Source organism: Cryptomeria japonica, chromosome 8, assembly GCF_030272615.1.
Source record: "Cryptomeria japonica chromosome 8, Sugi_1.0, whole genome shotgun sequence".
Lineage (NCBI taxonomy): Eukaryota > Viridiplantae > Streptophyta > Pinopsida > Cupressales > Cupressaceae > Cryptomeria > Cryptomeria japonica.
The window spans coordinates 440903842-440930524 of NC_081412.1; the positions used below are offsets into that span (position 1 = coordinate 440903842).

A 26683-nucleotide genomic window follows, 5' to 3' on the forward strand; every position below is an offset into this window, starting at 1 on the left:
CTACTTGAAAGAAGGCAAATTTTTCTCTAACACACTGGTGGCCAAAGATATAAGTTCCTTGTCTTCTGATTGATACTTTAGTAAGTCCTCACTCGCTTTAATTTGGGCAAGGGTGACCAACTCCAATTCTTGTATGGGAGACATTGTGCTCAAGTCAATTGGTCCATGTGAAAAGTCATCTTCATTAGCTGTAATTCGCTTACCTTTGTCAGGAACAGTGGAACTTGACATGGTCACTGGTGCCTCTCCAACGTTCTCTTCTCCTTTTTCTTTCTCATCACTTGCACTTGTATCACCCTTGGCTACATCAGCTTCTTCTTGAGTTTTCTCATCTACTCCCTTCTCATCTGCAATCTCCTTGACTGGTTCCTCTAGGTGAAATTCCATAACTGGAGGATCTTTCACAGCTTCACCAGAGTCCCTAATTGCTTGATTATCAGTGGTGTCATCTGCAATTTCTTTCTCTACCGGATCAATCTGCACAAATGGCTGCTTGTGAGAAACTTCTGACTGAACATGTACTACTAGAGTAGAAGTATCTTTGTTGGAGTATCCCTCTGGTTGGGAGTCATCCTTCTTCAAATTTATCTGATATTGATTCTCCTTCAAGAACTTCTTCAAAATGTCCTCAGTTCCTTAGCAACTTCAACAAATTTACCAAACATTATCTTGTTTACCCTATGTTTACTCCTAAACTTTTCTAGACTTCAAGGCTTCATCTATTTCTAATTTCTTCTTCTTGCTTGGTTTGGCTAAACTAGATGGCTCTCCTTGATTTTTAGACTTCTTTGCTTCACTGGAAGGAGGCTTTCTCACCACTCGGGCTTAAGTGGTTGTCTTCTTCACTTCTCTTACCTCTTCATCAGATTTTGTTTCTTCTTCCATGACAACACATTTTCTCACCAATTGATGATGATTGTGGCTTAGGTGGAGGAACTGCCTTATGTGCATTAGAGGTAGGTGCTAACTCTACTTATCCTTAGCCTACTTGGGAGGTTTAGAGACCGGTTTAGCCTTAGGTTTTACCATGTCCTCTTCCTTCATTATATTTTTCTCTCTATCTCTATGCACAACTTCTTTAATAACGCCCATTTGTTCTTCTAACTCCTCTACCTATTTCCTTACTTTCGTTTTCCTGGTAGGTCTGGTAAACTTCTTGTGCAAATCAAGGTCTTTTTCTTGACAAGTACTAAACCTTTCTTCCTTAACATCTACCAATTGACTCAAAAAATGTTGAGCATATGCATCAAGTGTGGTAGCATCCACCTCATACCTCATGGGCATGATCTAAATAGTCCTTGGCTCAACTACCTCCATGTGGCATTGGTCCTTATCAACCATGAAGCAAATGGTTTTTTAATAATTCTCTACAATATCTTTAGGGATCCTTTCCCTACTTTGCATTGTCCCTTGAAATGATTTGAAGTATCCCCACAAGGTAGATTTTTGTGCAATAGTAATACCTAAACCTTGTAATCCTTCCTTTATCTAAATTGCCACCAGTTTATCATATCCCCATTGAATCTTTCCAATACCAAGTATTCATTTAGGAAATACAGTTCCAACCAAACTTGAATACATGTTTCTTGTCTTTCTTAATCTTCTTCAGGTTGCTTAATAACTCAATGAGAATTACTAAACAAAGATCACACATCTTGCCTTCCTTTAGCATCTTATAGGCTACAAATATAGCAGTGTCAGATATAGAGTTATGCCTGCTTGACTGATATACCTTGTACCCAATAACCATCAAGGCAAATCTAATATTATGCTCTAATAGTCATCGACCGACTGTCAAACAAATATCCAGTAAGCTTTGTTACTATTGTATTCTATAATTTCCTCAATCCAGGGACCTCACCGGTTGCATGTAAGCATGTAACCACTTCAATGGCTTTCTTGGAAATCTTATGAGGTTGGTCCAGCCACATGAATTCATCATGGATTTGGCTCAGAATATATTGGACCCATTCGGGTTCGTCGAAAACTAGAAAATTAATGAATTAGATGAAACCCTTGTCGTGCAGTGACTTGAATTTCAACTTCAGACTTCCCAGACTATCCATCATGTGCTTGGTGTAAAGTGAGAGCATTTTTGCATTCCCAAGCTCCTCCATGTCACAATGAATGTATGCCCTAATATCTTTATTGTGAAGTACATTATACAGGACTGAAAAAAATGCACCTTTTGGATCATCTTTAGTGGATTTGAATGGGTTCCTCTTGAGCACGAGTCTTGCCCTCTCACTAATTTCAACCACAAATGGAGTCGCAACACCAAATGCAAGTGCAGATTCCATTTCAAAATAAGAGTATGAACAGATAGCTTCATAGACTAAATACCTTTTGATTCTCAATCGGGTGCAAGAAATCATTGATTGTTTGCTACGGGCTTGGATTTAGCTACTAAAAATATTTCACTTTGATTCTCTGCTCTTCTCTCTCATTCGCTTATGAAGAATGAGCTATTGAAATACCCTTTTATCTCTTGAAAACCTATTTTTTAGTTGTAATGAATGCACAAACCTAATGCCTTCCGAATACACTGTTTTCATCAATTTGCTCACCAGAAATTTCAAATTACCATGAAGTCTTCCGGATAACCTTTGGATATCTAATCTAGATCTTCTGCAACCTTCTAGAACCAATTACAGATCTCTGCAAGGGGGTTGTATAGATCTGTATGATAATTTGCCCCCTAAGGAAAAAATGCTCTAGTTATCGAATGAGGTTCCATCACTGGATTCGGGTGCGGAGCCATTCTGCACATTTGAATCTTCCTTTTTCACCCACATCTTCTTATGCTGATCTCTGATCTCCTCCACTTTAGCTTTTCCTTTTTCATCTGAGTTGTTCTTCTTCACCAGAGTATTCTTTCTTCTACAATATCTTGCAATATGTCTAGGTTTGGTGCATGTATGACAAACAACATTTCTCTACATAGGCCTGAAGTTCATATGATTTGGTCTCATCCTGCATTGGTTAGATATATGTCCAAACATCCCACAAGCATAGCATCTCTTGTTCTAAAAATTATTTATCATTATTCTGCACATGTTTGACTTATGACCAAAATTGTTGCATATGACACATTGATCGATAAAGGTAGAACTGTTATTCATCATCTCATTGTTCATCTTACTTCTGCATTGACTTACCATATGACCAAATTTACCATAAACAAAGCATTTACCTTTGAATTTATAGGCATTAGGTTGTCTTATTGGAGGTTTCTTGTCCTTCTTATGATTACTTTGACTAGAACTAGAGGACTCTCCTTTCTCAAATCCAAGTGCTCATGTATCTTTCCCATTTCTCAGACTTTCCAGCATCTCATCCAATCGGGCTGAACTAGCTTTGAATTTTTCTTTGTACTCATTAGTAGTAGTCAACTCATCTCTAAGAATTATGATCTTCCTTTCAAGTTCTTTTCCAGCATTCTTGAATTGCACCAATTCAAGCTTTTGCTGATCACTCTCATATGTCAATCTACAACATTCATCAGATTTGTCCTTCAGTGACTGATTCAAATTTTATTCATTCTTTTGGTCTACAATCTCTTTTATCAGATTCATTACAATAGATTGCATCTAATTCTTCAAAACTGCATTCTCCCTAACCAACTTCTCACATTCATCTATCTTGTCTTGTAGGGTTTGATTGTCAACACTTTGATCTTCTTTCTCCTTCAACTTATACATCAACTCCTTTCTCTTTTCTCTAGAAGTGTTCAATTGATCTTTCAATGTCTCAATGAAGTCTTCAACTGCATTCAAGTTTCTTTTTAGGCTACTCTTTTCCTTCATCGTTGCATCAAGATCTTCAAGTGCCATAGTAAGTTGTTTCTACAAACTGGAGTCCATTGATTCAATCTTTCGGATCTTCCTCAAGCTTTTAGGCTTCTTCGAAGGAACTAGGCTCTGATACCAATTGTTGGAATCAATGAACACTAAGAGGGGGGGTGAATCAATGTTCTACAATTTATTATTTTATTGAACTAATTCTTAAACCATCAAATGCAAAAGATAGAAAGTATAATGCAAAAACTTAAAGCAAATAACCACACAACCATAACACCTAAATTTTTACGTGGAAACCCAAAAAGGGAAAAACCACAGTGGGATTTGAACCCACAATATTATTATACTATGGCTAGTAGTAGAAAAATATTACAAAAGTGGAATGCATTTGCATTCAGGTGCACTGCCTAGAGCTCACTGCTCAACTACAAAACAGGGTTGCTACCCCAAAGGACTCACTATCCTAAAAATGAGATATAAGGAAAATACAATGTCTGAACTAGAATATAGCATCTACAAATGCCATAAATTAGTCTCGGTTAAGCTCAAAATGATCTGCTACCACTGATCTGAAAATATGCTCAGTTCTACTCTGCTGCCAAATACCAGATCATCAAAACTCAAGATACACACGTGAAATTGCACTCAATCGCTCCCAAAACAATTTTGCACACATATATTCACACTAAAATGACCACCCAAGTTTATTTTATCTATTCACACCACTGAAATAGATCTCCAATAGGTCAGATTCACAAAACTGCAAGATATGAAATGTATTGTCTCATGTTAGATCAATCCACCACAAATTGATATTTCGGACCCAAACCATATGATCACAAGCTTTACATGAAATTACATAAACTCCTCAAACACAACACCAATCACCAAGATCATCCCTATAGTTCGGCAACACATGTTACCCAACATGCTCACACAATAGCTCTTCTCTTCCGTAATCACCGGATACAGGACCAAGAATCATGTACCAGAATCAAGACTGGAGGCTAGAATTACAAAGTGATTTGACCTAAACAAAAAATCGACTATCCCAATCACTGCAACCAAAATTGCATCACCGAAAATGAGTTAAGCTCATTAAATCTATGTGTTGTGTTCATATTCTATTAGACTTACACCTAAAGTCAATATAATTTCTAATAGATCAAATCTACAGGTACCAGATAGGATTACTAGGCTGAGTTTCCATCAATGACAACTCTTAAGTAATCTCCATGCATCTAACATCACTGGAATAGTGTCTCTTGCCAACAGTGTCCTGGATTGTTCTTTGAGTATGAGAATGTAGATGACAAAAAGAAGGTGAAGTTTGCATAAACCAGATAAAAAGTTCATGCATCCCTTTGGTGGGATGGGGTACAAGATGAAAGAGGAAAGAAATGCAAGTCTAAGATCAATAGTTGGGATACAATGGTGGCTAAAATAAAAGGTAAATTTATGCCCAATGATTATCAACATAGTCTTTTCAAGAAAGTACAAAATCTTAGACAAAAAGAAATGTTAGTTAAAGATTTAGAGATGAATTTTATAGGTTGACCATTAGAGTCAGACATATTGAAGATGATCTTGAAAAGGTGGCTCGATATCTCAGTGGATTGAGATTCAATATTCAAGATGAAATCAACTTTTTGTCCCTAAGAATAGTTGAAGAAGCATATCAATGTGCTCCCAAGGTAGAGGAAAATTTATCCAGGAAAAACACAAAATTCAAGGGGTAAAGGTAGAAGTTTTAGAGATAGAGGACAACAAAGTGGTAGAGATCAGTTGCAAGTTCAAAAAGAAGAGGCCAACAACTTATGTCATCAAGAATAATTCCTATGAGGTAATGATTGTTTTAGAGGTATAAGACTTACCCAAGAGGTAGAAGTAGAGGGTTTTGGGGAAAGTATTTTTAATATAATAAATATTGTCATAGATCTTATAAGTGCCCAAATAATCCTACAACAAGACAAGGGAGTGCACATAATTCTCAAGTTGAAGAGGAAACTACAAAATTACCTATTCAAGAAGAAGCACCTAAGGTTGGAGAGTGATTTCTTATGAAAAGAGTCTTGCTAAATTCTAAAAAATAAATTCAAGATCCTACTCAAAGAAAGACATTGTTTAGAACCACGTGCAAGACTAAAGGTATATGTTGTAAGGTTATTATTGATAGTGGAAGTACTGATAACCTTGTGTCTATTGAAATGGTTGATAAACTAGCCCTAAAGAAGATAACACATCCAGCTCCATATAAGATGTCTTGGCTAGAAAAAGGACATAAAGTATTGGTAAATGAATAGTGTTGAGTGGAATTTTAGATAGGGAGTTCAAAGATCAGGTAACATGTTGAAGGAGAGCAATGAAAATGCTTTGATATTATATTTGAAGATGCGAGGATATATACACAAAGTATATGCATAATTCACATAATTGTATAACAATTGTAATTGCACCATCATGTTACTACACTACTACTAACAATGTAATACAAACTTTAACCATTACACCAACATTCCCCCCCCCCCTCGCGCCCTTATTACATTTTTACTAAAAGTTGCCCTATGGACCCCCCCTTAAGGCTTACACAACAAAACTTGTTGATTACATTATATGAATACATACTCTTTGAGAAGATCTTCTCTTGAAGAAGCAAATCCTGAACCAAGAAGGGATTCGTCAAGTTGTCTCTTGACCCTCGGAAAGGTGTAGTTTTGAGCTATGTTCTTAAGCTCTCATTCCTAAACTCTTGAATCAAAGAGTCTTGAATTATTCAAAAATGATCCCTAAGAGATATGATAGATCTTTATCATTGTTTAATGACCGTGATAGAGTATAATTCTTGATCATATACTCTAAAGCTTGCTCGATAACAATCTATATTGAGCTCAACACCAAATCTCAAACCTGTCACCAAAATATAATCTTCATAATACATGTGTTCTTCAAATCTGTTAGTACCAACAAAGAAAGCATAAACCAAAAAATCCAAAAAAAAATCTCATGCAAAACACCATCTCAAAGACATAATCTAACTTGAGATGAAGAAAACCCTCCATCCTTTTGTGCCACCAACCTCCAAGTTTTAAAATTTTATAGTACTAATACACCATTGACACCAAGAGAATAGTCACTAATAATACATTTATCATCTATTGAATCTTCATCTTCAATTCAAGCAACATTGGCTTCATTAGATTGTTCTTTTACATTTCCCTTAAGCACATCACTAGCTTGAGTTCTACAATCCCAAGTTGTGTGGCCCTTTTTCTTACAATAAAAACACCTGATTATCTCTGATCTTCTATAATGACTTCTTGAATAGAGTTCTTTTTCTTGAGAATTTGATCTTTTTTAGTTGCTTCTTGGATATAGTGCTTTCTCTTGAGTATCATCTTCTGATTCTTCTTTTGTTCTCTTATATTCTGCTAGAAGATTCGAAATCATACTTTCTAGTGTTTGTGAAGGTATTTGACTAATCATGAAAACAACGTTGTTGTATTTTGAAGGCAAGTTGTTTAACAATATGGTCGTAGCATCATTATCATCTACAGGTGCCTTAACCTCTAAGAGTTGTGTAATGAGAGATCTCAAATTACTTATTAGGTTTGACTTTGTGATCCCATCTTCCATCTTGAGCCTAAACAACTAAACTTTTAGAGAGAATTTTGCATTGACTTATTTGGCTCCAAATAATTTATTCAAATTATCCCAAATTTCATTTAATTTTTTATCTAAATCTATGTGATGCAATTGAGTGTCGGAAAGATAAAGACCAATAATAGGCTTTTCTTTATCATCTATGTTATTCTAGTCTAATAGCTTGGTTGCATTTGTAGGTGGTTTGTCATTTCCACTTACTATACACCATAAATTCTTATGTGTCAATTTCATTTGAATTTTCATTTCCCAAGTGTGAAAATTAAATCTAGAATACCAGCGTAATGGAATTTCCATTTTAACAAATTAAAATCAACCTTTTCTTTTTACATCAATATTTTTCACATGACTTCATAAATAACAAGATAAAATCGCTCTCTATTCTAAGATGGCACCATAAATAGAATCACTTCTTTCAAGCATGAGGTATTAATAAAACATCAGACTTACATGTTTCTTGAATCTTGTATGAGTCAAATACATGAATATTTTAGAGTAGTGATTAGCTGGCTGAATTGCTCCTGATTTGTTTAGCTCTTCAACTTGATCAATGCTAGATTACTTAATGTTGATGATGAAATAGGATCACAAGACTCTAGTTCAATTCTTGGACTTGAATCATGTCTTTGTTTTCACTTCCACCTTCCTTATGTTGTAGTATAATGCACTTAGTAGATATTCAAATATTTATCGTAGATTCTATAGTTTCATACATTGCACAAATAATACCTTTTAGTGTAGTCTCCTTGCAATGCACAGATAAAATAGTCTCTTTTGGTCTTCTCACACCATTACAAGTACATAGAGATCATATTGTTTGCATTTAGCATACAGGGATCATAACACTACCATCTACAGGTCTACACCATGCCTTGAAACGTTTCACCCTCACATCAGGGGAGAACAAAGACTTATACATATCATACAACAAGTAAGGGATTACTACACCTTCATGTCATATTTTAATACATTCTCTTGCCACTTTTCAAGTCCCAATCATCAATGCCATTTCATTTTCTACTTCATTCATCTTGAACGTACTTTTGATTTAAAACCCCCAAACATCTTTTCGCTACTTTAAATGCTTATAGATTGTTGGAGTGATGATGGGGAAAGTAAAAAATGGCTTCTACAGGATGGCATAGGTCAAAGGCACAAGTGAAAGAAATGAACACCAATATTATTAGCTCACTTCCAATCTACAATTCCGGAAAGGCATCAATATCATCACTCCAACATTCAACATGCCACAAAATCTACTTCATCATGCATAAAATGGAGAAAACAACTAAGTATATAGAATAGAGTGCAAGGATCAATTTAAAGCAACTCTAATACCAAATGAAGGAGAGAAATGCAAAAATTTTGATATATTATTTGAATATGCATGGATGAAATATACACAAAGGAGATATACAATTCAAATAACTATATAGCAGTTGTAACTGCACCACCATGTAACTACACCACCTCTAACAATGTAATATAGAATTTAACCATTACGTCAACACACGTGATGTTATACCAATGGATGCTTGTCATGTTCTTCTAGGTAGGCCTTGACAGTTTGACAAGAAATAAATTCATGATGGAAGAAGTAACTCTTACACTTTTGAAAAGGATGGAAAGAAGCACACACTCATACCTTTAAAAGATGAGAATGGAGTTGAGGAAATAAGTCCTAAAGTGTTGATGGTCAATGGTAAATAATTCCTAAACCATATCAAAGATGAGGAGGGAAGTTTTCTATTAATTGGTAGCCAAGAGAAGTAATTACTATCACAAAGCTAATTAACCTGAGTATAGAAATTCAAGATTTTTTAAAGTATTTTTTTTTATATTATTGTTGATGACTTACTTAATGAACTAGGTCCAATGAGAAGAATTAGCATTCATATAAATCTCATTTTAGGGGCTAATTTACCAAACAAGGCATATTACAAGATGAATCCAAATTAAAATGGAGAAATCAAGAATTGAATACAAGAATTGTTGAACAAAGTGCTAGTAAGAGATAGTTTGAGTCCTTGTGATGTTCTGACAGTGTTGAGTTCAAAGAAAGATTGAGGTTGGAGAATGTGTACATATTCAAGTACCATCAACAAAATCACAATTAGGTTTAGGTTTCCTTTACCTCAAATTTATGATTTGATGGATTGTCTAAGCAGTGCAAGATATTTTTCTAAGTGATTCAGAAAGTGGATGTCACCATATAAGAATTAAAGAAGGTGATGAATGGAAAATAGCATTAAGATAAATGGTGGGATTTATGAATGGTTGGTAATTGGATTGACAAATGTCCCAAGAACTTTCATAAGGCTCATGAATGAAGCTCTTAAGTATTTCAGAGGTAAATTCATCATTGTTTACTTATATAATATATGAGTTTATAGTCATTCAAAGGAGGAGCACATTAGACATCTTAGAATGGTTTTGAAGAAGCACATAAAGAGAAATTATAAATAATCTTAAGAAGTGTACCTTAATGAAGAAATAGTTGATCTGCTTGGGATTCATCATATCAAAAGAATGTTTGAAGATGGACAAGGATAAAGTTAAATCCATAATAGAGTTGCCTACTCCAAGGAATGTCTTCAAGAGGTAAGGAGCTTTCATGGTTTAGTTAGCTTCTATAGAAAGTTTATAATAAATTTTAGTGGGATTTGTGCTCCAATTGTGGAAACAATCAATGGCAATAAGTGTTAGATTATTGGGGGAGATTGTTGGATTTAGTTGATCATTTTTTATGCTAGGATATATGTCAACATATTCCTGTGATCTATTCCAGTGAGTTTGGGAAGATTTTTTGATCCGGTTTTATAGTTTGGTTTTGTTGATCACTGTTTTGCAGAATCTTGTATTTCCTCCGGTATATTCTGATATGATCAGGTCTTGTGCTAAGAATTTGGGATATTGTCTTGGATGATCTTTTGAATCTTCATTTTAGATGGTTTGTGATTAAGTGCTCTGTAAGTTATCTTTCCTCGTGACAGTTGTTGATTGGTTGTGTTCTTGAGCCTCTAGATGTTGATCAATGAAGATTTGAAAACTGGTGTTGGTGCAGCTATTCTGGATGATTCTAACATGTTTGCTAGTGTTTTTGAGTCGCGTCCTATTTTTTTGGGTGATCTGCATTGATTGTTGTGCAATTTTTTGGTCATTTTTATGAACAAATGATGATTTTTGTGTTATGTGATATTTTTGGTGGTGAAGCGTGTTGCAGTTGGTCTTAGTGGGATTTTTTATGGATGTGATTGTTTAGGAATTTGAATTAGGTCCATGCCATGTAATGTAAATCATAATATTGGTTTGGTGGTCGATCTTTGTATCATGCAATATAATTTTTGTAATTGTAAGATGCGGGTTGAGGGTATAGTCAACCTTGTTATCAAGGTTGATGATTTGTATATATGGGTGAGATGCATATGTAATTTGTGTGTCAATATTGTGTCTGCATTATAAGAGAGAGATGAATGTGTGAACAAGGATATATCATTCAGCAAGGTGTTGAGGTGAGGTTGGTTTTGTAGAGGAAACAATTGTGCTTAACCGAAACTATCATCAGGAATTTGTAGATGCTATCATTGCAGTTCATTACTTCTGGATTGTAGTCTGAATCATGTTGTAAGTCAGTGAGACTTCCCTGAGGGTTGTAGCCTTCTGGGCAAATATATTTTGAGCAGTGAGCTCTAGGCAGTGTGCCTGAATGCATGTGCATTCCCCATTGCAATATTTTCACATACTACTACAGAGTATCATCTTACTGTGGGTAGGTTCCCACTGTGGTTTTTCCCTTAACTAGGTTTCCACGTCAAAAATATTGGTTTTGTGTGTTGTGTTGTTAATGTTGGTCATTTGTTAGAATTTATTATGTATTGCATTGATGTTTTGTCATCGATGCCAACACTAGTTGTTTGGATACTTTACCGGCACCCTTCTGGTCCCGGTAGGTTGATTTGGATCTGGCATGATCTGGTAGGCTTCGTTATAGTTTGGTGATGGAATTGTCTTGTTCATGATACTCATGCTCATATTTGGTCAGTTGGTTTTGGTTTGGTGATCAGATGCTATCTTGTTTGCTTAGAAGCTTGGTTTTTGGTTCTCTCGAGGGTTTCACTAGTAGATCTTTTGATGAAGATCTTTGGTGAATTGCACAAGTGGTGTTGGTGCAGCTTCTGGTGGAGTTTCCAGGATGTTGTTGGTGATCATGTTCGAGACTTGGTGGATGGAGATTATTGTTGAAGCATGTGGACCTATATTGGGTCTCGATTGATCTAGGTTATGGACCAGCTTTAATGTCATGTGTGGATTGGACCTCTTGATGTATTCCTGGGATGTCTTATGTGTTGGATATTATTTGTTTGGTCTAAGGCTGACATGGTTTGTAACTATGTAATTAGTTCATTATCTAGTGGTCGACCTATTTGTTTATGGTCAAGGGTTTGTATATATAGATGTAAGATCTCATTGTGGATCATAATGGTTATGGTTAGAGGTCATGGTCAAGGAGTGTAATGTGCAAATAATGTAATATCATTCAGGAAGAGGAGTTGGTCGATCATTGGAGATCGAATTGGGTTTATGTAAGAGGATTTAGTCCTCTGGTATTGAGCTTAACTGAAACTATACTTAGGCATAGGAGATGCTATCTTTTGTAGTTCGACACTTCTCTGGATTGTACTCTAGATTTATATGTAGTCAGTGAGGCTCCTTTTGTGATGAGTAGTGCACTCTAGGATGTTGGCCTTCCTGCAAGTGCAGTCCTCTCAATTGTAATTCACATACTTACTACTGAAGTATTATCTGACTATGGGTAGGCTTCCCTCCGTGGTTTTTCCCTTTATCGGGTTTTCCAAGTACAAATCTTGGTGTCATGTGGATGGTATTTATTCTATGATTACTATTTATGCTTAATTGGTTTAACTGCTATTCCAGTATTAATGTTTTGGGTTCTGGTATTAAAGTTTGAATTGCTAATGGTTTTAGTAATCTATGACAACTGATTCACCCCCCCCCTCTCTTAGTTGTCTTCAGGTTATTTGAACTGTCTAACAATTGATATCAGAGTATTGGTCCCCTCTACGGAAATCTTAACCACTTGAGGAAGATCCTATGGCATCTAACAGTTCAAGTTCATCCCGTTCTTCTGGAGCTATCTTTCGGAGGGATATTCTGAGGCTTGATGGAACAAATTACATAATATGGAAGATTCAGATGGAGACTCATCTGAGATGTCTTGGCAAGGAGATTTAGGAGATCACACAAAATGGTGTCACACCTTATAATCCAGGATCTAGCAATCCTCCTCCAGCAAACTTGGACAAGCAGCTTGAGAATGATTGTAGAGCAAGAGAAGCCCTCTTGTGAGCACTTTCTGATCAACAAATAATGGGATTAACCAACAAATCATCTGGAAAGGCTATATGCAATAAGTTGGAGACTCTTAATGAAGGTGACCCTACTATGAAGAGTGATAAACTTGATGGTTACCTGAAGATGGAAGAAGATGAAAGGATTACTAAATTCATAGAAAGGGTAAATGAGATTGTTATGGGAATTCAATGTTGTGGTGGAACTCTGAGCGAAGATGAAATTGTTTATAAAGTCCTGAGAGACCTACCATCGGCTTACAAAATGAAGGCTACTACTATTAATGAGTTGAGAACAATGGCTAATACATCTATCAATGGAGATACTTTGGTTGGGAAACTATTGGCTTTTCAACTTGAAGAATTTGGACCTTCTGGAGCTGTGAAGTCAAAACCTGCTTTTCATGCATCTACATCTACAACCGGTAAGCAATATTGGAAAGATTTGTATGCAAAGGAATTAGAAGATATGAAGAGAAAAGATGATGAGTTTGAGCAACTTGAAGCATTATTTTCTAGAGGAATACCTAAAGGACCAGTAGGAAGTAAGTATGAAGGAAAAGCACCTTTTAAATGTTTTGTATGCAATAAAATTGGTCATTTTGCATCTAGATGTCTGGAAAGGAATTCAATATTTGAAGAAAGAGTTAGAAGATCATTCAAGCCTAACCCTGGATACCAGAACAAGTATAAGTACAAGAAAAATAGAGACAAATCATGCTACATAGCGGATGAGGAAGGCATTACTGATTCTGATGATGAATCAACAGAAGACTCTGCTAGTGGTTCCGACAATGGGAAGGAATGGGTGTTATTGGCTATCAAAGAAGATGATCCGATATTGGAAGAGAATGTACCTAAAGAGAAGGCACTTGCTACTAAAATTGAAGACAAGGATGAATGGGTAATTAACAGCGGTTGTTCACATCATATGACTGGAGATAAAGGGAAGTTTCTCTCTTTGCAATAATTTGATGTCAGTCTAGTTAGATTTGGAGATGACAAACCATGTATGATCAAAGGAAAAGGAACTATATCATTGGATGGTAAGAACAATACTAACAATATTTATTATGTTGAAGGTTTAAGGCATAATCTTTTGAGTGTAGGGCAATTAGTAGATAAGGGATTTCAATTACAGTTTAAGGATGGAAAATGCAAAATCATTACCAGATTTGGTTTGGAGATTGTAACCGGTACACAAAAAAAAGGTAATATATTTTATTTCAACTACGGTGAGAAGACATGTTTGATTACATAGATTGATTAGAGTTGGCTATGGCATAAAAGGTTGTGTCATGTGAATTTGATTGCATTGTGAAGATCAGTTCAACTAAGGTAGTTAGGGATATACCTAAGATTATGAAGCCCTATAATCCGGTATGTAAAGAATGTCAAATGGGTAAACAAGTCAAAACCTCTTTTAGAAGTATACAAGATAAATCAAATGATGTTCTTGATCTTATTCATACTGATTTGTGTGGCCCTGGTAGAGTTAAAAGTTTTCAAGGTGATAGATATTTCATGCTAATCATTGATGATTATTCTGGAATGATGTGGGTTACTTTTCTGAAAGAAAAATCTGAAGCATTTGAAAAGTTTAAGATCTTTAAGGCTAAAGTGGAAATTGAGATAGGATTGAAGATTAAATGTTTGAGGTCAGATCATGGTGGATAATTCACATCCAATGAGTTTAATAACTTTTTTGATAAGCATGGTATAAGAAGACAATTTTCTGCTCCCCAGATACCTCAGCAGAATGGAGTTGTGGAAAGGAAGAACAAAACTATCTTGGATGCTGCTAGAACAATGACGATGGAAGCTAGTCTACATCATATCTACTGGAGAGAAGCAGTGAGCATAGCGGTTTATACATTCAACAGATTACACATCAAAGAAGAAACCGATAATACACCTTATGAATTATGGTTTGGCAATACACCCAGAGTTAAGTATTTTAGAATTTTTAGTAGTATCAGGAGAGATGATATCATTGGGAAATTTGATCCTAGATGTGATGAAGGCATATTTCTTGATTATTCTAATGGAAGCAAAGCATATAGAGTTTATAACAAGAGATTACAGAGAATTGTGGAGAGTGCTAATGTTAAAGTAGATGAGCTAAATAGAAGTCAAATCAGAGTTTATGAGAAGGAACCAGTAGTGGAAATGATTATATCTGAACCAGTAGCACCTTTACCAGAACAAAGTGTTGAACCAATTACTCTGGCAGTATCAGAGAATTCTATAGTAACTAAAGAATAGGGAAGAGGAACAAAAAGTTAGAAGACTCCTAGATTGAATCATTCAAAAGATCAAATCATTGGGGATAAGAGCAATGGATTGATGACAAGAAGAAGACTAGAAACTAATGAGGTATGTTTAATTTCACAAGTTGAACTGGTATCAGTATTTGAGGCATGTAAAGATGAATATTGGTTGAAAGCTATAGAAGAAGAATTAGATCAGATTGAGAAAAATAACACGTGGACCTTGGTTCCCCGGCCTAAAAATAAAAATATTATTGGAACTAAATGGGTTTTTAGGAATAAATTGAATGAGGATGGTCAAGTTATAAGGAATAAGGCTAGATTGGTTTGTAAAGGATATTCTCAGAAAGAAGGAATTGATTATGGAGAGACTTTTGCACCTATAGCTAGGATTGAAGCTGTAAGATTATTTCTTGCCTATGTTGCTTATAAAAACTACAAGGTTTATCATATGGATGTTAAATGTGCATTTTTTAATGGGGATCTTGATGATGAAGTTTATATTGAGCAACCTGATGGTTTTTCACTATCAGATGATAAAGATATGGTTTGCAGGTTAAGCAAAGCTTTATATGGATTGAAACAAGCACCTAGAGCTTGATATGCAAGGTTGGATAAATATCTTTTGAAGCTTCGTTTTACTAAGGGCGGTGCTGAAAAAAATTTATATTATAAAATCACTAATGATGATATACTGATTATTGAAGTATTTGTTGATGACATTATTTTTGGAGGTGAAGATAAGTTATGCATAGAATTTTCTAAGAATATGGAGAAAGAATTTGAGATGTCTATGATTGGTGAGATAAAAAATTTCTTAGGTTTGCAAATTACTCAGATTGACAAAGGTATTTTCATTTGTCAAACTAAATATGCTAAGGAATTGTTGATGAAATTTAGTATGGGATATTCTAAATCGGTAAGTACTCCTATGGTTACAAGTGAGAAATTGACAAGAAAAGATGTTTTTGTACTAGTAAATCCTACAAGATACAAATCTATGATTGGAGGTCTACTTTATTTGACTCAAACTAGGCCTAACATTATGAATGTTGTTTGTATTATTTCAATATTTTAGAATGATCCTAGAGAAAATCATGAGATGGCGGTGAAAAGAATTTTTAGATACTTGCAATGTACATGAGAATATGGCTTGTGGTACCCTAAGGATGATAACTTTACTTTATGTGCATATACAGATGTTGATTGGGCTGGAGATGTTGATGACCAGAAAAGTACTTTTGGTGGAGCTTTCTTTCTTAGAAAGAAGTTGGTTTCAGGGATCAGCAAGAAATGGTCATGCACTTCTTTATCTACTACTGAAGCTAAGTATGTTGTTGCTACTACCAACTATACACAAGTTCTATGGATGAAGCAAATGTTGAAGGACACAAAGGTGGATTGTGATGCACCGGTAGTTATTCACTGTGATAATTCTACTACTATTGATATATCAAAGAATCCAGTATTTCATTCTAAAACAAAGCACATATCTATCAAGTATAACTTTTTGAAGGAGAAGGTAGAAGACAATGAAGTTAGAATGGTTTATGTGAACACTAAATAGCAGATTGCAGATATTTTCACTAAACCTTTTCCCGAGGAATCATTTGAGTACCTGAGAGATAGATTGGGAGTTTCTACCCCTCCGGTAGAGACTTGATTGATGCGGTTTGGCATCAGTTCAACATGCATTATCAAAGATACTATTCATTCTAGCACTGATGTGGGATGTTATTGCTCAGGGGGAGTAGTCAGCTTTGTGATTAAGTGGTTTATGTTCTTGCTTTGATATTTTTGTCAAATTTCTGGCATTGATGTCAAAGAGGGAGAGATATTGATGTGAAAAGGACAAAAAAAAGAAAAAAGAAAAAGTCAAAGGGGGAGAGATGAATAAAAAAAAGTAAAGGGAGAGATATTGACATTCAAAGATGTATGTTGGAGATTGTTGGTTGTCTTCCATTAGGGGAGACTTGTTTGGCATTTCTTGGTACTTAGAAATTTTTCACATCTAGTGTTGCCATCAATGCCAAAGGGGGAGATTGTTGGCCATTTGGTGGAATTGATTATGTGTTGTATTGATGTTTTTTCATTGATGCCAACACTAGCTATTTGGATGCTTTACTGACACCCTTCTGGTCTCGGTAGGTTAAGTGGTTTCTGGTTGATTTGGATACGACATGATCCAGTAGGCTCCGGTATAGTTTGGTGATGGAATTGGCTTGTTCATGATACTCATGCTCATATTTGGTCAATTGGTTTTGGTCTGGTGATCAAATGCTATCATATTTGCTTAGAAGCTTGGTTTCTAGTTCCAGTGAGGGTCTCACCGGCAGAGCTTTTGATGAAGATCTTTGGTAAATTGCATAAGTGGTGTTGATGCAGCTTCTAGTGGAGTTTCCAAGATTTTGTTGGTGATCATGTTCAAGACTTGGCGGATGGAGATCATTTTTGAAGTGTGTGGACCTATTATGGGTCTCAGTTGATCTAGGTTATGGACCAGCTTTAATGTAACGTGTGGATTGGACCTCTCGATGTATTTCTGGGATGTCTTATGTGTTGGATATTATTTGTTTCATCTAAGGCCGACATGGTTTGTAATTATGTAATTAGTTCATTATCTGGTGTCTGACCTAACTGTTTATGGTCGAGGGTTTGTATATATAGATGTAAGATCTCATTGTAGATCATCATGGTTATGGTTAGAGGTCATGGTCAAGGAATGTAATGTGTGAATAATGCAATATCATTCAGGCAAAGGAGTTGGTCAATCATTGGAGATTGAATTGGGTTTATATAAGAGGATTTAGTCCTCCGGTATTGAGCTTAACCAGAACTGTACTCAAGCATAGGATATATTATCTTTTGAAGTTAAACACTTCTTCAAATTGTAGTCTGGATTTATATGTAGTTAGTGAGGCTCCTTTTGTGATGAAATGTGTGGTCTAGGTTGTTGGCCTTCTTGCAAGTGCAGGCTCCTCAATTGTAATTCACATACTTATTTCAAAAGTATTATTTGACTGTGGGTAGGCTTCCCATCGTGGCTTTTCCCTTTACCGGGTTTTCCACGTACAAATCTTGGTGTCATGTGGATGGTATTTATTTTGTGATTATTGTTTATGCTTAATTGGTTTAACTGCTATTTCAATATTAATTTTTTGAGTTCCAGTATTAAAGTTTAAATTGCTAATGGTTTTGGTAATCTGTGACAACTGATTCACCCCCGCCCCCCTCTTAGTTGTCTTCCAGTTGTTTGAATTGTTTAACAATTAATTTGGTTATGTGAGTATTGCTGCAATTTATCAGTTCTTGTTTTGAAGTTTAATTTTTTAGATCCAGTGAAGACTAATTCACCCCCGCCTCTTAGTATTCCTCCTTGATTGGTGCTAAGAAACTATTCCAATGGAGTAAAGAAGTGTAAATAAGCTTTCAATTATTACAAAACAACATATTTTAGATTTACCTCATTTTGGTAAACTTTATCAAGTGGAATGTGATGCTAGTGGGATCACTATAGGTGTTGTCCTAAGCCAAGAAGGTAAGCCAATTGATTACTACACTGAGAAACTTAATAATAGAAAAAAAAAAGTATTCTTCATATGATAAAGAATTTTATGCCATTTTCCAAGCTTTGAAGAAGTGGAGGCATTATTAAATGCATAAATAATTTATGTTGTATATTAATAACCGTGCCTTGCAACTTGTTAGTAATCACACTAAATTGAATCAAAGAAATATGAAATGGATTAAATTTTTGCCAAATTTTACCTTTTTTTATCAAGCATACAAGTGGACAATCTAACAAAGTTGTAGATACATTAAGCGTGAGAAATCTTATTAATATGAAAGAGTCTAAAGTTAATATGTTGGGATTTGATGTCTCGAAAGATATGTACAAGGAGGATTCATATTTTTGCAAGGCTTATGTAGCATGTGAAGATCCTCTAAGTAAAGATAGGAGTCCATGGGTGGACTACATTCTTCAAGAAGGAATACTATTCAAGGGTAGCAAGCCATGCATTCCTAAATGTTCCTTGAGAGAGAACTTGTTGAAGGGGAAACCTACTAGCACTTTGTTAGGATATTTTGGGGAAAATGAGACACTTGATCAATTGAGTACATACTATTTTTGGCCAAAAATTTAAGTTGATGTGAAGACGTTTGTTGAAAGATATGGGATATGCCAACATTCCAAGGGAAGAACCCAAAACACAAGATTATATCAGCACTTTCCTATTTCTAATAGGCCATGGTGTTAAATTAGTATGTACTTTTACTATCAAAGACTCAAAAAGGTAATGATTCCATATTTATTGTAGTTGATAGATTCTCCAAAATGGCATATTTTATAGCATGTACTAAAACAAGTGATGCAAATAGCATTGTCGCCTTCTTTTTCAAGTAGTGAGATTGCATGGACTTTCTATAAGTATGGTTCCTAATAGGGATACTAAGTTTGTTGGCTATTTTTAAAGGACTCTTTGGAAGTTTGGAACAAATCTCAATTTTAGTTCAACTTACCACCCTCAAACAGATGGACAAAATAAGGTGGTCTATACAAGCCTTGACAACATCTTAAGAAACCAAGTAACATCCCAAACAATGGGATCAAGTACTTGCTTAAGCAAAATTTTCCTATAAAGATTCACTAAATAGAAGAATAGATTTTAGTCCATTTTATATTGTGTATGACATGCATCCAAGAGGTGTTTATGAATTGAGATACTTGGGTAAGAAAGAGATGAGAAGTGTTGATGGAGAAAAGTTTGCAATAACTATGTAAGATTGCATGAGAAAGTCAAACAAAAACTTTAAGAAAACACATGTGAGTATAAGAAAAAGAGCACATTTCAAGAGGAAAGAGGTAAATTTTCAAGTTATAGATTTGGTTCTTGTACAATTAAGAAGAGAAAGGTTTCCTAACAAGGAATACAACAAGATAAAATTGAAAAAGGTTGCACCTTGTAAGGTCTTAACAATTTTTTCTTGAAATTTCTATGAGATGGAGCTTCCAAATGACATTGGAATTTTTACTATTTTCAATGTAGATTTGTATCCTTTCAAAGGGGAAGAAGATTTAATAAATGCACTAGAAGTTAATAATGATCATACCGTAAATTAGGAACCTCAGCTACCTAAAACAAAACTAAAGGAGATTGAATCTATCCTAGACAAAAGGTTAATAAAGAAGATTGACAACAAATAGTATCTTCAATACTTGGTCAAATGGAAAGATCATCCACTTCAAGACTCTACATAGATGACAAATACAAATATGGAAAAGCATTGTAGCAACATTGAAAACTCATGGACAAGAGACCATTTGGTAGTCTGATGCAGGTGCAACAATTATGTGTGTATTTTATTATAATTATTATCGATCTATTATTGTAGTTCTAGATTTTTTTAGGCCCATACATACAACTAGAAATTTTTTTATAAACTCTAAATAAAGCAATGAATAAATAAACTCTATTTGTTCTTAGCTAAGTCTAGAAGATTAGAGTATGTTTAGGATTATTTTTATTTTCTTGATCAAAGTAAGATTTGAACAAGTCTTTTTTGGCTTGATTTAGTTTAGTTTAAATGTATAAAATCAAGCCTCAAGTATTCAGCATTTGAATAAGGCAAAGTTGCGCATAATTAAATAAAATATAAGTTTATGAGAATGAAAAATAACTCTCATCTTCTTAACCTAAATTTGTGTCATTTCTAAGGAGAGTTAAATGCTAGGTTTCAAAGATAAGAACCTACACCAATTTATGTTGTGCCAATTTAGATCTATTCCAGTTTAGCTTGTTGCACCAATGTCACTAAAAAAAGAACACATTTTCTATACACTAGATTTTGTGTTTGTATTAAATTTGGCTCAAAATTACCCAATAGTATTGTACTATTCTCCTAGCTTGGTGTCTGGGAGTAGAAACTTCATTTTGAACCCTCTAAGCTATACTACTTCCACATTACTAGGAATTTCTCATTGTTGTGTCGAGCTATTCATGAGGATGTGCACAATTCTAAGTTGGTGTTGGAATGTAATGGAATGTTGGGGAAATAATGTGTTGTACACCTTGCATAATAATGTTATATTTGTAATATTTATTTATTATGTGAGTTTCCCATGGACATGTAATGTAATATTCATTATGTGATGTTGCACATGCACATGTAACATGTAGAGATTGCTTGGAAATATTCTTGGGGCCACTTGATGAGTTGTATTAAAACATGAGATTATTATATTATAATTATTCATTATTGGGGACATATATTTTAAAAAGGAGAAAACTTAGTACCCAATATTAAATGTGGGGTCAAGGCTAGTTAGCACATGGTTTTGTGGCACATGGTTTTGCTTTACCACTAGTTGTTTTTGTGTGAGTTTGGGTCTATATAAGTGAGCACATGTTTAGTGGTTCAGGTTGGCTGGTGGTTTTGGGTTGTCATTGTATTAAGTCCTTTGGAGGGTTGCATTTGTGAAGCATGGAATGGGATGTGTGGATTCATGTTTGGACACATGAGAATATATTGGAGGGCTTGATGGTTCAAAGGTATTCATTGTAACTCTATGTCTCTTTATGGCTGATTAATATAATGGAGTATGGATGCTTTTGGAGGTTGGTTTTTTCCTTCATGAGGGTTTTCCTAGGATATATCTTGTGTTATCTTGTGGCTTGTCTATTTTATCTTTGCATTATGGTGATTTTGTAAGCTTGTATGCATGCTTTTCTCTCATGGTTTATGTAGGAATGGATTATTTGAATGTGGGTTTAAAGAATTATTTCATAATAGGGTAAGGATTTAGGTTCCTTATGCAAAAAAAACATTTTTGAAAGCCTCTCTTACAAAAATAATCATTAAGAAATTCCTTGACCTTATTCTATAGGGAATGTAATGGAATTGATACAAGGAGAAACATGCACCCCTCTACTACAACTCAAACTCATAACATAAAATGCAACTACAAATATTCAAACACAAAACACGTGCAGAATATAGTAACTCTGCTTCCAATAAACACTGAAATTACAACCACAAAACACAATGTATTCACAACAAATCAACTAACACAAGATCACTCTCTCAACCTCTCAAAGGCCTACCAGCTCCTCAAAGCATTTCCTCTTCCCTCCACTCTCTCTTCGTGAAGTGTCAATGTCCCTCCACTATGTTGTTCCAATTATTTTCATCTACATGCTCTGCTCCATGACCTTTTCATTTCCAAGAATTCTCCCCTTAATATTTCTCTCTACTACTTTCACTTGGGTCACTGCTCCCTCTCCTTATTTTACATGCAACCCTTCTCATTCAAATCCTTCAAACATTCTATCCACCCCACTCTCTGTAGCCACACAAATTTCCCCTTTTACTTAGGGTTGTTGCCTACTCTCTCCCCCCTCCATTGTAGCTCCATCTTTTCCTTTAATATATTAAAACCCATTCATATTCCTCCCCATTCATTACATGACTCTTCTATATTTAATGGGTTGTTATTTTTGTTTTCCATACTTGGGTTGATTTTGGTCATGATGCCATCCCAACAACCTTCTAGTCATTTCATTCCACCACCCATTCATTTCTTAATGGTAAAACTAGATAGTGGCATTAAGAATACTTAATATTGACAGTGTATTTTAAATTAAAATAGAAAACTTTAATCTATTTAACCCTTTCATGCTATTTGACTAGCATTTCGTTGTCTTCACTTGATTCCAACTTTCTAACTTTGTTAATTAATACCTACTAAAATCAACATATTACACTTCATTTATCATTCTTTCAATTATGTTATTACTTTTCCTTTGTATTGATTACTAGCTTTGTATTTCTAGTTTCCAGAGAATGACTATTCACATTAATATTCAATTCATATCTATACCCTATTTTAGATGCTCCCATTTTGGCATGGTAGGCAGGATGCTCCTACATCAGACACACCTGATAGAAATTTTGTGAGCATAGGCTCATAAAAGTGGAGTTGAGTGATAGAATCATGCTTTGAGATTACGAACAATCTGCAATGAACTCCATTGCTATGACAATTGCATATGTAACTAGTTATTTTTCCTCTTCTTCCAGCATCTTCTAGGAACAACTATCACCCTCCACCCACATATTTGTTTACCACTCTTCACTCATCTTATGGATTGGCATCCACCATGCGCCATCCACCTCCAACAATGGTTATCTCCTCTCTTCATTTCCTTTGTGGGATCCAACCCACCATCAACTAATCTCCACCAAATATCCCATCCACTCTTCCCCTCTCTCATGGCTTTCAATCCACCATGAACTGATCACCTCGAACAAGTTTCACTTGCATAATATTTCACAACTTCCCCAAACAAATATACAACATCTTTATTCCACCTTGTCACTATGCAATCCTCTTTTTCACTTACTTCAGCACACATATCTATCTCAAATTATTTCTTACAAAATTTATAAAAAATTACCTCCTCATCAAGCTTCTCAAATTTGACTTCAACAAAGTCATCAACTACTGCAATTATGTCCTCTACCTTTTTACTCTCATTCACATGAAATAAAGCAATAAGATTTGATTCAACCTCACCATTTGTGGCAACCTTTGTCCCACCTGGAATTAATTCATCTCTTTCTCTGTCAATTGTTTCAATACACATCAACAAGTCATCATTTTCAACTTCTTCTTGGTTAGCTTTAGAAAAACCAACATGTTCCTCTTTTACTGCAATATCTTCCTTCTTCTCAAGTTCAACTTCCAAGAAGCTATTGATTCTTCTAATCTCCTCTTTCAAGATGACATCCTCATCTTTACTAATCTACTCATCAAACAAGGGGCCCTCAAATTCCATCATCTTAGCTTCCACATCTTGAGTATCTTCTTGGCTTGTCACAAAAACTACGGTGTCTTCTATACCTTTACCTTCTCTAGGCATTTCTTCAATCACACCTTCATCTTCAAACCTATGACTAAGTATGATGTCATTATCGCTCTCCACTGCATTGCTTAAATCCACAACACTTGATGTTATCACCTCTTCAAGACAACTCCCACTTCCCTCTCTAGTTTCTTCTAAACTGAACTCTGAAATTCTATTCTTATTTCTGATTAGCTCAATCATTATGGACACTTTGTTCATGAGATCCTTCATACCATTTTGCACCATCTCTTTAATATCTACAATCTTATTATTTTCATTGATCTTATCCTCCTCTTTTCCAACATCACTATGTCTTTTAATCAAAATTCCAAAAGTCCCTTTCATTGTTTCTTCTATCTCATCAATCATATATGTTATTTTTCTTATCACTATTATATGTTTCTAAAGTCTATAGAAAATAATTCTTTCTTCTAAGTCCAAAATCGGGACTCTTGATCTCACACATATTCCTTTCATTGTGTAAAAGGAAATACTTTATCTCTATCTTCAAATCTTCAAACCCTCAATCTCACACATGTAAACTCCCTCACATTCAGTGATATGTTTATACCTACCAGAGCCCCAATTCCTCAAACCCTCTAAAAATTTCTTCTTGCAAGTTACATTTACACATGCAACAAATATATCACACAATCCAACCCTTAGGTCCTAGTACAAACTATCTCAATCTAGTGAATCTGTCTGCATGCTCAAAATATTCTAGCTCTGATATCACTGATGCAGGGCAAAATATGCACCCCTCTACTATAACTCAAACTCATAACATAAAATGCAAATACAAATACTCAAACACAAAACACATGCATAAAATACAAAATATAGCCACTTTACATCCATTCAACACTGAAATCACAACAACAAAACATAATGTAGTCATAAAAAATCAACTAACACAAGATCACTCGCTTGACCTCTCAAAGGCCTACCAACTCCTCTAAGCATTTTCTCTTCCCTCTACTCTCACTTTGTGAGGTGTCAATGTCCCTCCACTATATTTCCTCAATTCTTTTCATCTACATTCTCTTCTCCATGAACTTTTCATTTGTAAGAATTCTCCCCTTAATATTTCTCTTTGCTACTTTGACCTGGGTCACTGCCCCCTCTCCTTATTTTCCACGCAGCCCTTCTCATTCACATAATTCAAAAAAATTATCCACCCCACTCTCTATAGCCACACAAATTTCCCCTTTTACTTATGGTTGTTTCCTACTCTCTCATCCCTCTATTGCAACTCCATCTTTTCCTTTAATATATTCAGCCCCATTCATATTCCTCCACATTCATTACACAACTCTTTTATATTTAATGGGCCGATGTTCTTGTTTTCCATACTTGGGTTGATTCTACTCATGATTCTACCTCAACTTCCTTTTATCCATTTCATTCCACCACCCATTCATTGCTTAATGGTAAAACTGGACGATGACATTAAGAATACTAATAATCTTGACAATGTATTTTAAATTAAATTAGAAAATTTTAATTTGTTTAACCCTTTCATGTTCTTTGATTGGCATTTCATTGTCTTCACTTGATTCCCACCTTTTGGCTTTGTTAATTAATACCTTATAAGATTAGCATATTACATTTTATTTATCAGTCTTTGAATTATGTCGTTACTTTTCCTTTGTATCAGTTACTAGCTTTGTATTTCTAGCTACCAGAGAATGACTATTCACATTAATATTCAATAGATATATATAGCCTATTTCGGATGCTCCTATTTTGGTATGGTAGGTAGGATTCTCCTGCATCAGATGCACCCAATAAAAATTTTGTGAGATAGGCTCACAAAAGTGGAGTTGAGTGATAGAATTACCCTTTGAGATTGCAAACAATCTGCAGTGGACTCCATCATTGTGACAATTCGGTATGAAAATAGTTATTTTTCCTCTTCTTCCGGCATCTTGTAAGAACAACTGTCACCCTCCTCCCACATCTTTTCTTACCACTCTTCACTCCTCTCGTGTATTGTCCTCCACCATCCACCTCCAACAATGGTTCTCTCCTCTCTTCATTTCCTTTGTGGGATCCAACCCACCATCAACTAATTTCCTTCACCAAATATCCTCTCCACTCTTCCCCTCTCTTATGGATTTCAATCTACCACAAACTAACCACCTCCACCAAGTTTTAGTTGCACAATCTTTCAAAACTTCCATAAACAAATTTGAAACATCTTTTTTCCACCTTGTCACTATGCAATCCTCTTTTTCACTTACTTCAGCACATAGATCCATCTCAAATTATTTCTTACAAAATTTATAAAAATTTACCTCCTCATCAAGCTTCTCAAATTTGGCTTCAACAAAGTCATCAACTACTGCAATTATTTCCTCTACCTTTTTACTCTCATTCACATGAAATAAATCAATAAGATTTGATTCAACCTTACCTTTTGTGGCAATCTTTGTCCCACCTAGAATTAATTCATTGCTTTCTCTATCAACTACTTCAATACACATCAACAAGTTGTCATTTTCAACTTCTTCTTGGTTAGCTTTAGCAAAACCAACATGTTCCTCTTTTACTGCAATATCTTCCTTCTTCTCAAGTTCACCTTCCAAGGAGATATTGATTCTTCTAATATCCTCTTTCAAGATGACATCCTCATCTTCATTAATCTTCTCATGAAACAAAAGGCCCTCAAAGTCCAT

The 26683-nt window shown here is 35.0% G+C and overlaps 1 protein-coding gene across 1 annotated transcript; it reads right to left on the reverse strand.

Annotated features, from left to right (window-relative positions):
* On the reverse strand, positions 1–26683 carry LOC131857709 (uncharacterized). The gene is made up of 3 exons (XM_059210412.1): positions 26303–26683; positions 23556–23903; positions 1–588 (listed from the first exon to the last, which is right to left on the reverse strand). Exons 1-3 carry the CDS (start codon positions 26681–26683, stop codon positions 1–3), a joined length of 1317 nt encoding a protein of 438 aa, XP_059066395.1.